Source organism: Phaethon aethereus (assembly GCF_964289735.1).
Source record: "Phaethon aethereus genome assembly, chromosome: 3".
Taxonomy (NCBI): domain Eukaryota; kingdom Metazoa; phylum Chordata; class Aves; order Phaethontiformes; family Phaethontidae; genus Phaethon; species Phaethon aethereus.
This window is the reverse complement of record NC_138576.1, coordinates 85,915,481-85,933,111: the sequence shown is the minus strand read 5'-3', so window position 1 is coordinate 85,933,111 and position 17,631 is coordinate 85,915,481. Positions and strand designations below refer to the sequence as shown.

Genomic DNA, 17,631 nt, shown 5'->3' with positions numbered 1-17,631 from the left:
CCACAGTGCAGCCTCTCAGACCACTCACAACAGAATTGGAAGCTACAAACACATCCAGACTTGGAAGGTGCTAAACAAAGCAATATTTATTTGGATCTTTTTTGTCTTGCTTTTTTTCATTGTCCCAGACTTAAAGCCACATTTCAAATAAAGCAAGAACACTCAGGAAGAACAGAAACATGTAAAACTACATAAAGTTAAGTTCCAAACTAAAGAAGAAATAGGGCTGCTTCTTCGCAGCACCTGGATTTTCACAATTCATGTGCTGTATCTGAAAAAAAAAGCCAGCATAGGATGTTTTGGCTACATTTTACAATGCTAGTTTTTGCAAAATAAGTATATACATGAAAACATTTTCTTTTCACCTGAGGCAGAAACATCTTTCCAGCACCAAAAAGATCACCAACGATTTTCATGCCATTCATCAAGGGCCCTTCAATTACATTTAGAGGTCTAGGATACTTTTCCTGATTTAACCTTGCTTCTTCTGTATCTGCAGTGACATACTTCTCAATGCCCTGGGAAAACAATTGAAAAGTTTTATCTTGCTAGAAATACAGCTTTTATTTAGTTGCCTCCCCCCAAATTACAATGAAAATACAAACAGGTACTTTAGATACTGCTAGTCTTCTAGATGTGTATTTAAAATAGGTTTCTTAGGAAACAAAAGACTGCAGTTCTCAGGCAGATAAATTTATTCAAAGCAAGAGTCCCCAGTATTAACATGTTGGTTTGTTGTTTCCAGCCAAGGTCAACCTACCACACCATGTCATAAGAAAACCCAAACACTCAAAGACTGTTTCCAGAGTACAAGTGCCACTCAGTGCAGTACTGTTAAAGAACCAACACCCCCCACCCCAAATGTAAAAGCAGTATGTTTCTACCAACACTAGTGGAATAAAATATTTAGAGTCAAAGACTTCACCTTGTGATGTTTAAAGACAAATCACCACAATCTTCTCTGTTAAAGTTAATTAAATATATTAATTCAATATATTATTCATTATTAATTAATAGCTTTTAAAAGAATGGCTTTTGAAGAATTTCTAAAGACAAAGGTGTCCTTAAAGTCTGAGCTGAGATCGTGTCTCAGAGCTTATGGGTAGGACAATTTTCAGATTCACCTTTATGAGAGCGTATTCCAGCCTTTCCTCCACAGAGCTCTTCCGCCACTCATCGGTCTGTAGAACTTTTCTTCCTCCTTGGGCATGATTCTAAAAATGAAAGGCATCCATAGGAGGTTGCAAGCATAAGTACAACTACAGACTTTACTTTTAGAAAGCGAGGATAATTTTAAGTACTGGCCGACAAAATAATTTTAGATTATTCAAAAAAATTTTATACAAATGCAAATTGTACTGCAAACACCTGTGATGTACTGCAGACACTTAGGGCCTCTACATCCCAAAGAGAATATACCTCAATGCAGATGGAAACAAAGCAAAGAAAGAAAAAAAGAAGGAAAATAAAATAAAAAAAAAAAAAGAATTTCTAGTAATTTTCTTGCTCTTAAAAATGATGAAATGACTAATCCTCAGGGTTTTACTTCTGGGAACGTAATTTAAATTGATTCCTGGCCCACACACTACACTTCATTTTAAAATTCTAATTAATTTGGCTCTAATTCAGTTTCTGCTGGAATCGGTTATGTTATTCCATATCACAGATGTGTTTTCAATCAGGAGGCCTACAGAACTACTGTTTCTGATACACACAGAACAACCCAAACCCTCTCATACTCTCTTTGCCTCATGCTCCCACTCCCCTTTGCTAGGAACACAAAGGCCAAAAGAGCTTCACAATACAAAAAAGCTTGTAAGCACTGAGCCCAGGAAGGCTCATGGAAGAGCACCCTATCCATTACTTCAACCACCACACTTGAGACAAGTAATTTCTTTTCCTCCCTTGGTTACTGCACATAATCTGATGTCTTTCAGATCTTACAAACCTCCTACACTTTCAAGTGCTCATCAGCAACTTCTCAAAGATGGGCCATGGGAAAAGTCATGGCAAGATCTCATTCATAGGAACAGAAACCAGAACAAGTCCTCATTAATGTTTACACGAAAGTTAGCTAACATCACAGGTTCTCGTTGCCAAACCTCATTCCCCTCACAGGTCTAGTTTGTTAAAAGGGAATGAAAGGAGGAGGAACATGTTGCCCAGAGAGGTTGTAGAGTCTGTTCTTGGTTCTATTAAAAACCTGTCTGACCATGGCCCTGAGCAACCTGCTCTTGCTGACCCTGCTCTGAGCATGGGGGTTGGACTAGACTATCTCCAGAGGTCCCTTGCCACCTCAGCCTTCTGTGATTCAATGAAAAGGTACCAAGTGCTCCTCAATCTCTGGTCAGACACTTTAGCAAGTGAACAATTCCAACCCAAAAACAATCCATGAAGCCGTAGGGTGAGCACGCAAGGACCACAGTGGCAAGCACTACATGCAGATCTTTAAAAACAGGATGATTATACTGCATGCTGAGGATGAAAATACCTGCCTTTGGAAGAACAACTCCCACTGACATAAATGGGACAAAGTTTCAGTTTGAGAAAGTCTGTAGCTATGCACTTTATGGAAGAGTAAAGCTTTTCTAATCTCAAACTTCAAATGAAGACTTATCTACAAAATCTGCAAGGATTCATTTCCTCATTTTGCCCCAAGGGTTGAACATTCAAGCAACTGGCAAGGTACATTACTATTACCTGAAGGAACTAGGTGGAAAGTTCACTGGTGCTCTATTAGAGGTACTTGAAATGGGACTGTATATTCTATGTTCTTTGTGCAGAATAAACTGCAGTAATCGGAAATAAAAACAACTTACTGACTAATACACTTCTGTGCTAAAAAAAACCAACCACAAAACCTTTAGACAAAAGAACTTAAAGCCATTCAATTCCACAATATCAGAGGAAGGTCTGAATAAGTATTTTGAAATGTGCCTCAAACTCCAAAACCTGACATAATAATCCCCTTCATTGGCTTTAAGAAATGCCTCTTGCATTTCTCCAGTGCCAAGATGAAACCCAAATCAGAAAGCTTACATCCAGCGAAAAATATAAAATATTACCTTCTAATAGAGCTAGATGTTTTGGATCAATGTCTTGTTTACAAACAAGAGCTGGTTCAGCCCCATAATAAAAGTTTCATGAATAAGAGCAGAGATTCCAATATTTGGAATATCAACAATAGCTTCCCAAGCTTCTAGACCTAGAAGTAGTCGTCCACTTCTATTCCTACTTTTCATGCTCCATTTAGGTTCACATTCTGCCTTCTGCAGAAACACTGCTTAAGCAATGCCTTTCTAATACCTTTTTTTTTTTACTTCTTCTTTATACAGCCTTGAACACTCTAATGGTAAAATTCTGCTTATACAGTAAGTGATCTTACTCCCAGGTGAATTGCTTAGACATTTAAGAGTACCATATAAAATACCCCAAGCACAAGGGATAGAGAGAGTCTTCCTGTACTGGTTTTCAACATGTTGCCATTGTTCCAAACAAGCAGGAACCACCACAGGGCAAACTACAAACCAAATGAAGCTGTGCACAGGAAATACCTCCAGGAGCTACAAAACGGGCACACGACCTTCTTATGCACTTAGATTTAAGAGCCACCTAACCCAGAGAGATTTTTGCTGGATGTTCTGTTCAGAACAGGATTTCACCAGACACCTGATGGCTCATAATCTGGAAGCCTTCAGGTGTGTAATCTTTATCACCACTGTCATGACAGCATCTCCAAAACACTAAATAGCTGATCCCCACTCTGACATGAGTTACATGAACTGGAAGTCTATGGCACATCCAGGAACTGTAAGCAACTACTTCACCTTTTATATATAACTCCAAGCAAACCACCACCACCAGAGACACAGGTTTACTCTTTGCCTCCCACAGCGCACTTGTCAATTTTGCTCCAACACCAAGATTTGCTTTGGCTGTAGGTTGGCTTTTTCCATTTTTTGTTTGTTTGTGAGGGTTTGGGGGTTTTTTTGGTCTGGCAGTTTGTTTTAGTGGGTTTCGTTGGATTTTTTTGCTTATTGTTGGTTTTGGGTTTTGTTGTTTTTTTTTTTAAAAAAAAAAAAGAACACCTATGCAGCTTGGTCTCCTGAAGCATCTGAACTCTGGTGGAGGATATTTCAAGGCATCTACAAAATTGGACAGGCTCAATCTATTACAGAGTTCACATTAATAACTGAACCATTTGTAGTATCATTAGTAACTTCTAAGATCCACTGTTAGATTTGACAAGTACAGTGTATAGGCTGTTCTGTCTGTCATCAGCAGGGAGGTGTTAAAGCCCAGATACTAACCTAACCACTATTCAAAACTTAAAATTGGAAGTTACCTGAGCATAATGTAAAAGTTTCTCTGTCGCATCAGGATCTTTGTTCCAGATTAGATTCTCACACAGCTGTAGCAATTCCTTGTGGATATCATCATACACTGGCAGATTCCCAGCGTTCACAATTCCCATGTCCATGCCACACTGAAGAAAAAAGCCATACAAAATCCCCCAACCAGGGCTGTCAGACATAGCACTGCATATCTGCCAAGCTCAAACATATGGCAGTCAAAAGCACATCATACCTTAATCGCATGGTAAAGGAACACTCCATGCATTGCTTCTCGAATGGCATCCATTCCTCTAAAGGAGAAAGACAGATTGGAAAGACCTCCACTTATCCTGGCTCCTGGCAGTGTTTCCTAGAGGAATTGCACATAAATTTTTAGAAAAGTGCTTTCCAAAAGGGAAACCTAAGCAAACCATTCAGCCCATAAAACAGCTGGCCCCTGAGCTGTGGTACACTGGCTGTGTACCATTTCTGTCCTCCCTGTTCTAGATCCTTCTAGTTACTCAAATTCATAAAACAATTCAAACCTGTAGAAAACGATACAAGTAAAAGGAAAGATGTGTAAGTAACTACCACTGTTTCCACAGTCATAGGTGCTGTTCTAAACTCTAAAATCAGTCCTCCTACAGAAGCATTCCAGATTTTCCCCCTGCAGAAGTACTTATGGCTCTTTCATCCCCCACCCCTCTGGAAACAGGGAGCAGCCAACCTGCCTGCTTGCATGTCTCAGGAGCAGGCTGTAGCTGAGCAGCTAAACTCAAGGGTGCACTCTCCCTTCCAGAAGCCCTGTGGTGACAAAATAGCCTGTGGGGTGTTAAAGCCTCAGACTTTGACTGACAGAGCATCTCCAGACCATTCAAGTTGCCTTGTGAAATGCAACAATACGGCTTCCTTGGCTGTATTCAGGTGATACTCTTCATTGCCATACCTCCTTACACACATTTTTGCTAAATAAAAAGTCAGGTTAGTGCACAAATCCCTCCACAGTAACGGAAACTAATTTAAAAGGACAGCTTTCACATACCTTCAGAGAGGTTCTTTTAGCTAGAATATGAATAGATAGTTACTTCATTTAATTAATATAGTATATTTACAGTAGAAATATTGGATTGAAATGTATTTTCAAGTTCTACTGCAATACTGGGGAATGGCTGCACTCCAGAAGAACAGTCCCCCTTGCTAATTTCAAATGCCTATTATTTTGCAGCAGTGTTTTGTTGTTGTTGCTTGGGAGTGGGGGGTACTTTTCTGTTTTGTGGTGGTTTGGGTTTTTAAGTAATCTCAGTAAAATACTTCAAATTAAAATAGGTTTACAACTCACTTTTATGGTTTTAGTAGCATTGATAAAATTCATGGCATACAGGTTATGTTCTTCCATTCCGGTTCCTATGGTCAAAATATTAGGGTCAAATATTATATCATTTGGATTGAAGTCCACTTTTTCCACAAGGAGGTGATAAGCTCTGGAACAGATTGCTATCTTGGTTTCTGTTTCTGTTGCCTAGTGGAGAAAAAGAATTCTGATATGAAGCTTACAGATAGCCCAAAAAATAAATCCCCCAGAAATCATTTACAGTTCTACTGACTCAAGAATGAGAATCTGAAAATTGTATTAGAAAAGCATTATAGATAAGAATTTCATATTAAAAACATCACCACATCTGTACGTGGAGTTTTGATTCAGCTACTTAAAAACAATTTTGTTCCCCAACTTTTCACCATCTTATGCAAAGTTTAGTATGTGTTTTCTGACATTACTAAATGGATTCAAAGATTCCACTCTCATGCAAAACTCAGTTTCTGAACTGAAAAAAAAAACCTATGAAAAAGGAGTTCAGCATGGCTGAATAGTAAGAGACACACTCTTGTGCTAGCAGAAATATACTTGGAGCAATACTTGGATTCCTCAAACATGTGAGCAGCATAAGAAATGCTTACATATCAGGGTCAAAACTATTGCTAAGACTATGTAGACCTCTTTAAATCACCTGTTCCAATGAAACAAAACAACTTGGTCTTGCACAGGAGTAAGAAAGCCTTGCACTCCAGAAGAAAAATATCTCCTTTAAAGCAACACTCACCTGCCCCACTTCATCAAAAGCCATGACAACCACAGCTGCTCCATACAACTTAATTTTCCTTGCCTTCTCCAGAAAGTCTTCCTCACCTTCCTTCAGACTGATGCTGTTTACAATGCATTTCCCTTGGCAACATTTCAAACCTGCTTCAATCACTGAAAAATTTGATGAGTCAATGCATAATGGCACCTGTAAATAACAGAGAAGTAAGCCACGGGAATACATACAAGTTATGAATTACAAGTTCCACATGCTGTTAGCCCATTTGGACATAAAAATGCACACAACATTAATCAGCATTTATGAATAAAAATTTACCAGATGGTATTTGTAAATTCACTTTGCTTTAAATACAAAACTCAGAGCAAATTTAAGTCAAGAGCTTCTACAGCAACTCCATCACATATCATATAGAGACCTCTACTTTTCCCTGTGTTGTCCTGTGTTTCTGAATTAGATATTCATTTTTAGAGAATACACTTTGCAGAATTATCTTTTAAAACTATCTTATATCCACAGCAATTTTAAGTTTTGTGGAAATCAATACTGTTATGCACTGCCAATATATAGATTGTGGCTCATAACTGCTGCAAAAGGAACCTGCATTCAGCTTTTCTAACCAATGAAAAGGACAGGCATATATTTAGCTGAAATTAGATAGAGAATGTTAAAACCTCTGTTTCCCCCAAAGGTACTATTACAGTACCCTTCCCTCTTGGGGGACACCTACATCTCTTATTAAGCACCTAAACTGGTTACTAAATAAATCAATATAAAAATTTTCTGAAAGGTAATTTCCAACTCAATAAAATGTTCTTTATTGTGCTTTGGAGTGACTCAGTTACAACCTTTGCAATATCAGGTTCTGAAGAAATCAAGTTACAAAATCTGGTCATTGCAGCAGGGCCATCCAGCATCCCATCATCCATATTGATGTCAAGAACCTGGGCCCCCATCTCAACTTGCAATTTGGCTACACTCAGGGCTTCCTAAAGAAGAAAGTTAAAAGCCAAAACAGTCAGTAGAAAAAAGCCTAGTCATTCTCAGGATAACATTTCACTTCTCCAAAATAAAACACGCAGCCAAAAATGTAAAAATTTATAAGACATTCCATAAGAGAGTAAGGAAATGGTCTGTGATGTACAACAACAGACGAAAGTTGTTAGTATGGCACAGCTGATAACTAATTCATTCACAAAAGCATGACACCAGAGGCCTAATGTTCTGGTAGTGCCATTGATTTTAGACAGTTAGCCATACGCTTAATTGAATGATTTAAGCTTTGCATGGTAACAAGGACTTCTGACTATATAAGATTACAGGAAAACAGTCTCTGTGATGGTATGAAATAAGCTCACAAGCTCTGCTGTTTATAACAGAGTATTTAATTTTTGGAAGTTGTTCAGCATTTTTTTCCAGCTACAGAATAATCACCAAATGCTAAGAAGGAAATACTAAAGCTTTCCCTCCAGTCCACATAATTATCTGAAAACCTGTGCCTGTTCACTGTCTCTTTTTTGTCACTCTGCAGACTGAGGAGACAAAAAAGAAAAAGGTTTTTAGTTGCTCACAGTCTCTAACAACCTGTGTTTAAAGCTCTCTTTATTTAATAGGTCTAACCTGCATCATAACTAAGAGCTTAAAGAGTCAAACTTCCTAAAAAACAAACTAAGGCTTTAGTTTTGATTGTATCAACTAGAACAACAGAGCATACTCTGGGGCAGAGTCTCAGCTATCAAGAAACGTCACTTTACTATTTGTTTGAACATTACAGTAACAATTTACACCAGTAAAGTACAAGCACTCCAGCCTTTTAATTTCTGCCCTGTAGCTGTTTCAAGAATGCAATTAACTTCTAAGCAACTTTTTCTGTAGCAATTCTCATGAGCATCCTGGAGCCAGTGATCAAAGTATATAAAGATTAGAGGCAACCATAACGCTGACCAGGATTGGAGAAGGGAGGGAAAGAGAGTGAGGGTTGCACAGTAGCACAATCTATTCCAAGTCAGATGTACCCCACATGTTGGAAGGGGGGATTACACCCACTTTCCTTCCTCCCTCCTCTGTAAATCCATCCCTAGACAAAGCACCAACTAGGACATTTTTCAAACCACTATCAGCTGTGTAACTTAATTCAAAGTGGAAAATCATGTTTCCTGTAACACCTATCAAAAAAAAAAAGCCCTTGTAAAACCCTTCTCACAAATTTATTAGGAGCTAGTAAGCACAGAAACAAAGGACAGTGAGAAAGTAAATTCTCCTTATTTTCTTACTCTTGTAACTGGTGTAGAATAGTGCTTTGTGTCAGCAGAACAAACAACTAAAAACAGTGCAATGAAAAATCAGAGCATTAGCTATAAAGATTATTGTTAAAATGTATACTTCATAGTTGCCTGCCATGATGAGTTTAGCAAACTTCCGTGATCCTGCAACGTTGCAGCGTTCGCCAATATTAACGAAGTTGGTATATGGCCCAATCCTGAATGGCTCCAGACCTTAAAAAGATGTTTTTGAACATATTTGTAAAAACAGAAAAGAAGAAACTATGTAAGAAAGACAAAAGCCCTTTTCTAAACTGTGAAATAGGGGTGTCTCTCTCTAAGAATAGTGATTTCTCAGCACATCAGGATGTGCACAAACCTAATGAGTAACTAGCAAAGACATGCAATGAAACAACTTCCAACACATATGCCAAAGGTTTCTATCCTCCCTCAATGACAGTCAATAATTTACCCGACCCACAAAAAATAACAGCCAGTTTGTCCAATATAAAATGACATGAAGCTACAATTCTTTGGGCATCTATGTGTATGCACAAACTCACCTTCTCTCAAATTCCAACTGTTATCTCATGACCACCATGAGAGAAGGAGCCTGCTGAATTGACTGACAAACAAGGACAGCTCTTAACCATGGACCCAAGTTCAGAGAAATGAGCCAAGTGGGGCCCTTGGGTAGCAGGCAACTCTGAGGCAAACAAACCATACAGCAGAATAGAGTAAGCTAATGCATGAAACTACAGGCCAACCATGACTTATTTATGCTACACTGATTTGACTTTGAGATTAAAATACCAGCCCAAAAAGAAGGATATTACTTGGATACATGTCCCAAAGGCTTAAAAGAAGGCCTGGCTGAGGAACATACAGATCTAGACTTTGCTAAAACAGAAGACATTCTAGACCTGAATGTACTGCTGGAACACCGTCCCGGTATGACTGGATCGACATCCGAGGCAAGAGGGCAGCTGTCTCACAGCAGGTGAACAAGGATCTTGCCCCAGCTCTGCCATCAACTGCAGTCAAATTACCTGATCTCTCTGTGCTTAACCCTGTCCTGTTGCAAAGTGAGGATAAATATACTCACCATTACAAAGTTTCTGAGACTTGCAGAGTAAAATATGCTGGGTTTGGTTATATTATAGAAGATTGTAATAAGATGTTCCATTAATCCTTTGGCCAAAGCAGTAAGATTTAGATCTGCCTGCACATCCATAAGCTTGCTGGATTCAGGTAGAACCAGAAACTCATAGTGCCATTCTGATCAGCAGAAAACAGCAAATAAATTTATAAAGGAAGGCTGCATGAGTTACAAAGCTCAAACTGTTACACTCCATTTTACCTGATAGCAGCATGTACCCTTGAAAGAGAGAAGGTGGAACACGAGGCTTACAGAATTTCACAGCTTCAGCAATTTTCCTGAGTTACAGAAAGAGGAAAGTAAAGAGGAAAGTTTGATTAAAATTAAACCACTCCAGACAAAACTCAGTCAGAACATACTAGACATATATCTACATCTCCAATTTAGCCCTGTAGCAGACAAGCCTAATTAGTTTGTTTCACTTTGTGTGGCCAAAGGCAAAGACATACTCCCAGAAGATCCAGGCAAAAACATACTCCCAGAAGATCCTATCATAGCTATTTGCAGGGAATGTACAAAGCTAAGATTTATCAAATACAGCATGTGAGCTACTTCACCAATGGGAGACTTGATGGATATCAGAACCAGTCCTCGACCACTTACCATATTCATGATTTGCTGAGCTGAGCAATTGCTGATTGTAGAAAAAAAAAAAACTAACAAGGGACAAACATCTCTCCTATGAGGAAAGGCTGAGCGAGTTGGGGTTGTTCAGCCTGAAGAAGAGAAGGCTCCAGGGAGTCCTTATGGCAGCCTTCCAGTACTTAAAGGAGGCTTGTAAGAAAGATGGGGACAGACTTTTTAGCAGGGCCTGTAGCAAGGGGACAAGGGTTAACAGTTTTAAACTAGAAGAGGGCAGATTTCGACTAGATATAAGGAAGAAATTTTGCACAAAGCGTGGTGAAACACTGGTGCAGGTTGCCTGGAGAGGTGGTAGATGCCCCATCCCTGGAAACATTCCAGGTCAGGTTGGATGGGGCTCTGAGCAACATGGTCTAGTTGAAGATGTCCCTGCTCACTGCAGCAGGGTTGAACAAGATGACCTTAAAAGGTGCCTTCCAACCCAAACCATTCTGTGACTCTGTGAACACTGTTCTGTGCTGAGATGTTTCTCAGTTGCCAGAATGACTCACAGTCTCCACATTCTCTTTCTCTTCACTCCAGTCAGAAGGGACACACAGTGTCATCTACATGTTCACATAACACCTCTTCCCAGTTTGTATCTGGGTAAAAATGAATCACAAGGGCCCCTTCTCTTTCAGGCCCAGGTGAAAAAGGGAGGTTTTCCCACTGACCTGCTTCCAGTGAGAAAGATACAAAATGCTCCTTCTGACTGGCCAGGACTAGCACCAGCTGTACAACATTCCCAGATCTCCTGTTCAGACATTTCTCTCCCCGCACCCACACAGTTTGCTTCCTTCTACCATCAAAGGAAACCTTAAGTTTCACTTTGTGGCTAAGAAGGCCACAAAGAGAAAGAACATACAACATCAGGGAGCAGAGATGGGAAGTCTCTTCTATCCAACGCTAAAGAGGAAGGAGTAAATCCAAAACCATTTTAGATGGAAAAACAGCAGAGGTATTATCCTTCTTCGAACCATGCCTCTACTCATTCTTCATGACACACATGGCTATGAAAGCCAGGTTATTTCTACTCTGTATTTGCTGCTATAGGCATTCAAGTGATCCATCTTTTCAGGAAACTCCAAGAAAGAACACGGAATATTGCTCCACAGAAGCAGCATTTAATTTATGTCCCAGTGCACCTAAAGTTGTAGCTCATGGGGTACCTGATATGTGCTGGTGTAGTACCACAGCAACCTCCAACTATGTTGACCAAACCATCCAAAGCCAAATTCTGTAAAAGGGAGGGAAAGAGAATTTTGTTTCAAGTTATTAAAGGTGGTTTGGGTTTTTTGTGGGTTTTTGTTTTTTTTTTTTTTTAAGATATATATTTATATACTGTTTTTTTCTCCATATGTTAAGCAATTCAGGGGGATCACAAGAAAAAAAGTTAAATTAAAAAATTTCAGTACTATTTAATTCTCTTTAGGATTTGTTTTGAGATGTGGATTCCCAAGACTAACCAGTAATTTCAAACACCTAATTTTAGGAAATTACATTTGAAACTGGCCTATTTTATACTGAAGCCCCAGATGAAAGCTTGGATCAGTGTCAAAGGCTAGTCGTACTGTATTGTAAGAGGGAATTAACATGCAGTAGATACTGTGTTCTTGCTGACACACTGCAGCTCCAGCCACACAGTTCTACCTTGCACAGATCAAGTGGCACATGGACGGACACCCTGCACTGCAACACCACCACCATCAGTCATTTCTATATACACATCTGTGGAAAAACTCTGCCAATTCATGAAAACTACTCAGCTTTTTCAACAATTCCCAAATGTAAAAGCAAGAGTGCAAATGAGTAATATCCACAGATCAAGCTGCAGGAAAACTACTTAGGGTAGGACAGGAAAGTAATTAACATTTTTCAGTTTCCTAAGTAGTATTTCCAAACCTTGTATCTCAAACGCACTATCATTCAGCAAATTGTCTATAAACAATCCAAATGACATACAGAGCCATCTGAGGAAAAAAACCCACACCACAGTACTGTAACAAATACATGTAAAATGCAAGCAAGGAATTATTGTTGACTAGTATTTCAGCTATGACACATTCACAAGAAATATTTCATACCTTTATGTGCTGGGCAGTCACTTCTGGAGTCTCATCGTAACCACCAAAAGTATTGGGAAGACCTTGAAACATAATTTTTCTAGTATTACAATTTGTTTAAAGTGCACAAGAACAGAATTAAATTCCATAAAAGACATAGTTAAAGTAGTTACACTTGTATGAGGACTAAAATGCCTCATCACCCTTGCAATCGTTACTCAACAGGTAATTAATTATGCAAGAGAGCATTCTGGGTTCACTGTCACAGAACAACATTTACTTTCAGCAGTTTAAAATAATCTTAATCACTTCTTAATAGTAAAAACAATCATCTTTTCAAGCTAATTCAACTATATTTTGTCTGCCTGTAAGCATAGGAACATATGCACCAACACACCTGCATTGGGGTAACAGATGATGTAGGCTGTTGTACAGTTTCCAATTGTTTCAATGAATGGTCGCATTTCAACCGCCCCTAAAGCACAATTTAAACCAATACTGGAAAATAAATTTTGAAAAATTATTTTGAGGTAAAAACACCTTTTATACACAACACAGACGAATGTTAGTGCTGGCAACTGCTAACTCCCACAATCATCTACAACAAAACCAACCTGATCTCCAATTTCTTTAATCATCATCATCCATACAGCAAGACTGTGCAAAAGGAGAACCCTCAGGTGGAGAAAAAGCACAAAGGGGAGGGGGGGCTGGACTGAATTGAACTGGGGAGAGTAAATCAAGATCTCATTTCAAAATCCAGGAGGAAAGTGGCAGCATTTTGACAGCAACTGCAGCATCACAACAGCTCTGTATTGTCTAGGTGAGAGAGAGAAAAGTGGAATGAGAATGACAGACTGGAAAGGAGCCTTGTGCTATAAGAAGTATGAAAAAAGGTTGAAAGAGTAAGACCTACTTCAAGCTGCTAACTCATCATTTTCTTTTAAAATTATACAGAAATTATGCCAACCTTGGAAGAAACGAAGTGCCTCCCCTAAGATGCCTCATGGCAGCACCAAGCTTGGGCAACTTAATCTGCTACATCTTAGTAACCTAGGCAGCACTACAGTAGAAGTATTTTGGCATGAATAAGCTTCTCGGACAATTTTACCAGTATATGAGGTACAATCATATTTTCTTTCATTCAGTGACAGATACATAAATGTGACTTGCACTCAAAATGTCTACATTGATATTAAAAATGGAAATTTATCTTTCAGAAAGTATAAAAGAGATCTTTTACATAAGTTTCCTGATCTCTGCACCATTCTAGAAGCCACCTTATGGAGCACTGCAAAACTCGAAAGGTGCTCACAGTGCTGCTCTAAGAGGAAGATGTGAAAAAGCTTTCTCCTTTTCTGGAATAACGGTCTCAGAAAGGATGCACACTAACCCACTGAAACAGGAATAGATAACAGCCACATCTCCCAACTAACTGAGTCACAGAGGCTGCCTCGGAGGTAGCCAAGTTAATAAAGTGCATGTATGCTCGCTTAGTTTCTTCCCAGAGATCAAAAGCAATAAAAGCCCTACACAAGGCTGGGAGCACAAAACAGTTTTTGACTTTTCTCTTGTTTCCAAGGAGTAGTTAGGCGCTTGGTAACTGCACAGGTAGTAGCAGTAAATGCTTGCAGCCTGATTCATTTGTTGGACAGAATGACAAATCCTTGAGAACTGAGGGGCTCACAGCAATATCCAAAACCAGGGTCTTGAAGATCACACAGTCACATACTCAGACGAAACAATATATAAACCCCTTCTTCCAGTAGCTTAGGGTTTGTGTTTTTTGGGGGGCTTGTTTTTGTTTTTCTGGGGAACGGGGGAATATATTTGTTTTTTCAAACAGCCAGCTCTACCTTTGATGTACTTTTTCTAATGCATCTCATAGGGGCATTCTATTTAAACAGGAAAACTTTAAAAACCCTTTTATTCTCATTTCCCCATTCAGTGTTTACAATGAATTTAAACATTTAAATCCTTTACACAGATCCCCTGGATACAAATGCGCAATTAAAGCAATGAGGTTCTGGAATTTATTTCCAAGCGTAGGCTTATCAGGATTTTCAAAGCAAAGCAAGGTAAGAGCTATTAACAAAACTGTCCTTATCAAATGCAGATGAATGCAAGGTATTTACTACTGTTAAGTCATTCAACTTAAAAGCTTCCAGCTCAAGTTCCCTAGTCCCCCTACTTAAGTTCTCTCCTGTACTAGGCAGCTTCATCTCTCCCTTCTACACGTAGTATCTATCTGTTTATGGTTCCAAGAACAAACTCACCTTGCAGTGAGTAAAAGCAGTAAAAGCAGCCAGCATACTCACTCAACAAGCACTTCTTGATGTTCTCACTTGACTTACTGAGTACTGGCCCTCCAGACTGCCTGAATGATTACCCACTACAGGGGTTGCTGACAAATACATCTATGAGCACGACACCATCCAAGTGTTACCTGTTTCGAAACTGCAAAGTCAAACTAAGCAGACATGCACATTCATTCAGAAACAAAAAGTAGCTTCTGTGGCCAGTATCACCTCCCCACGGTACTCAACAGCATCATGAAAGAAAACATTTGAGAAAAGCAAACCGTTAACCATGCCTTAAAAGCCAGCAGACTTGAATAAGAAAGCCTTGAACCACTGCTACTCTAGTGTAATAACCATCACACCCTCATCTTAAACATCACCTCCCTCCCTTGCTCATTTCTTCACAGCAGTCACACATCAGCTCCTGTGAAAGCTAAGGCTGCAGAGTGCCCTTGGGACCAGAGCAAAGACCACATCAGGGCCCTAAACTCAGCGTATGTCCTCTTGATGGTACCACAGTAGAAACAATTACAGGAGCCAATAAAACACGAAGGGAACTCATGCCATGTCTGAGCACCTTTCACAGCAAGCAGCTTGCCACACACCTTTCAGTACTTAGCAAGCACAGTTCACATGTTTCTCAGCTGCCATCTATATCAACCAGACACAAGGCACACACTTTTTAGGGGGTCTCCAAACCAAACTGACCTAAGGACAACACATCACCCTAAAGAGGGCATACAAAACCCAAATGGAAACATATGAACATGATCCTGTATAACATGATCGCTAAGATGCTACTACTAATCAGCTTTTTCACAACAACCCTAAAGAAACTCTGTACCTATCTGGCAATAGAAACAACATTAAATGCAATCTGCTCCCACAACTAAAACCCTTCTGCCACAGTGCTGTACAGTGCCTTCACATAAATGGGAAACAAGCCCTAAGCATTCAGACCCGTAAGATAGCTTTTTTGAAATGTGGTTTAATAAACTTTTGATTTCTGCTCCGGTGCCCTCCTCTCCTCTTCAGAGGCAAGACAGATAGGAGCAAGATTATTTGAGACAGACTCATGCCAAATATGGATCACTAGGTTGTGATGCTAGGGAAGGAGTCAGCTACCACCCTGTTCCAAGCAGCTCCATATGTTATTTCTGAAGCACCGTCTGGTCTGGGAAAGTGGAGGCTCAAGGGCAGTCAGGAAAACTGTGAACGCAGTTGTCTGCTTTTATATCACCGAGATGACAGATTGTGCGTTTTAGATAGAATTTTGTGGTAAAAACAAACAATGGCTCATCACAATGTGCATGGCATGCACTGCTAACACTGAATTAAATGTTTTAGGTTAGAATATTCTAGGAAAAAAACTTAGTGTCCTACTGAAATGTAGCCATAACTGAGATTGGAAATTAGATATAGTGAAAGTAATGTTTTCCCCCGTGTCATAATTACGGTCTGAGTAACTACTACTGGCCACTATTCTTGTGAAAGATCTGTCTGTTGGGGTGGTACAGTGACTAAGGTAGTAACTGCAGCTAACTCCACATGCTAAAGATAGCAGCTCGGGTAGTATATTGGTGACACCTAGTTTCGTATCAGCTCAGAGAGACAGGGCGGCTTATTTCATGTAGGCAATTTGTTTGCTTCATCTTTTCCTGTGTGGACAGTTTAGTTTGAGTGAAAGCAATTCTAGGTTATCTCCTGCCTCTCTCTCCAAAAGTGTGCTACCATAGAAATTTGAAGTGACTGCCTTGACCTGGTGGAGATTTCTTAGATAAAGCTTTATATCTTTTTAAAAACAGATTGCTAATGCATTGCTTATGCTAACAGAAGTGCGAAGAATGCAAATAGCCTAGAGGAAACCTGTTTTGTCTTGGATTTTTTGTTGTTGTTTTATCCTATAGCCATTATATAAAAGCAGCTATGATTTTTTTCTTTTTTAATTTGAAATCATTTCCTTATTCTAGCTTGAGATAGCCAGCATGGTGAGAAATCAGTCTGCATTTGGAAAACAGGTGGGTAACTGCACAACAGTTTGGCCTCTACCTTATGATTTAAAAAAAAAAAAAAACAAAAAAAAAATCAGTCTAAATAGTCTTACTATACCCTTCAATAAGTGGAGAAAGAGAGGAAACTGGTAATGTGTTGTGATATTATGAAATGGAGCAAAACACCTCCACGGAATCCTTTTTCTTCAGTTCCTTAGGGAAAGGACTGCACTGAAACAACAACTAAAGAAACTTTTACTTACTGAAAGACAAAGTCAAGGATCAATGCACAGCAGCAATATTGAAAGGTAAGAGCAAAAAGGGAAAGGAGCAAAGTAAGTAGATTAAGGCATCACAACATAAGTGCTTAGATCAGTCTCAGTGCTCTGACCTCTGCTGCTGTCAGAAAGTGTTTTAAGTTTGTTTAATACCTGATAAAGTCCAAAAAACACAGAAAGTGTAGCATGTAAAGGGTAATTTCCTTATTCAGCAAGGATGGAAGCTATGCCATGACAGACAGCCCTATTCAGACAGAAGCACCATCTTTCAGAGAACTAGCAACGAGCATTTGTTGTAAGGCACTGTGTTAAATTTAGTATTGTGTCTCCATGTTAAGATATGTAAGTACATTCCTTCCCCTTCAAGGGGATAGCGTTATTTTTCAGTCTTTGTTGAGAATTGTAGCACAGCATTCTTGAGCACTGCTGAACTGTGTGGTTCCAATACTGAAAGAGGAGTATTTTTGCACAGTTTGTGTCCTAGTTGTATACATTTATTTCTGGTGTCAGTTTTTGTGTGAAGAACCA

General features: G+C 39.3%; 1 protein-coding gene across 1 annotated transcript in view; it reads right to left on the bottom strand.

Annotated features, from left to right (window-relative positions):
* Positions 1 to 17,631, bottom strand: part of MTR (5-methyltetrahydrofolate-homocysteine methyltransferase) — a gene marked incomplete at both ends in the record, with an annotated part of 54,421 nt that overhangs the window by 21,462 nt on the left and 15,328 nt on the right. The window contains 12 exons of the mRNA XM_081998097.1: positions 366 to 518; positions 1,125 to 1,214; positions 4,346 to 4,486; positions 4,588 to 4,704; positions 5,674 to 5,853; positions 6,434 to 6,619; positions 7,279 to 7,419; positions 8,813 to 8,925; positions 10,052 to 10,128; positions 11,641 to 11,708; positions 12,556 to 12,617; positions 12,932 to 13,032. Of these exons, the coding sequence (XP_081854223.1) occupies positions 366 to 518; positions 1,125 to 1,214; positions 4,346 to 4,486; positions 4,588 to 4,704; positions 5,674 to 5,853; positions 6,434 to 6,619; positions 7,279 to 7,419; positions 8,813 to 8,925; positions 10,052 to 10,128; positions 11,641 to 11,708; positions 12,556 to 12,617; positions 12,932 to 13,032 (1,429 nt within the window). The remainder of the gene's footprint in view (positions 1 to 365; positions 519 to 1,124; positions 1,215 to 4,345; positions 4,487 to 4,587; positions 4,705 to 5,673; positions 5,854 to 6,433; positions 6,620 to 7,278; positions 7,420 to 8,812; positions 8,926 to 10,051; positions 10,129 to 11,640; positions 11,709 to 12,555; positions 12,618 to 12,931; positions 13,033 to 17,631) is intronic.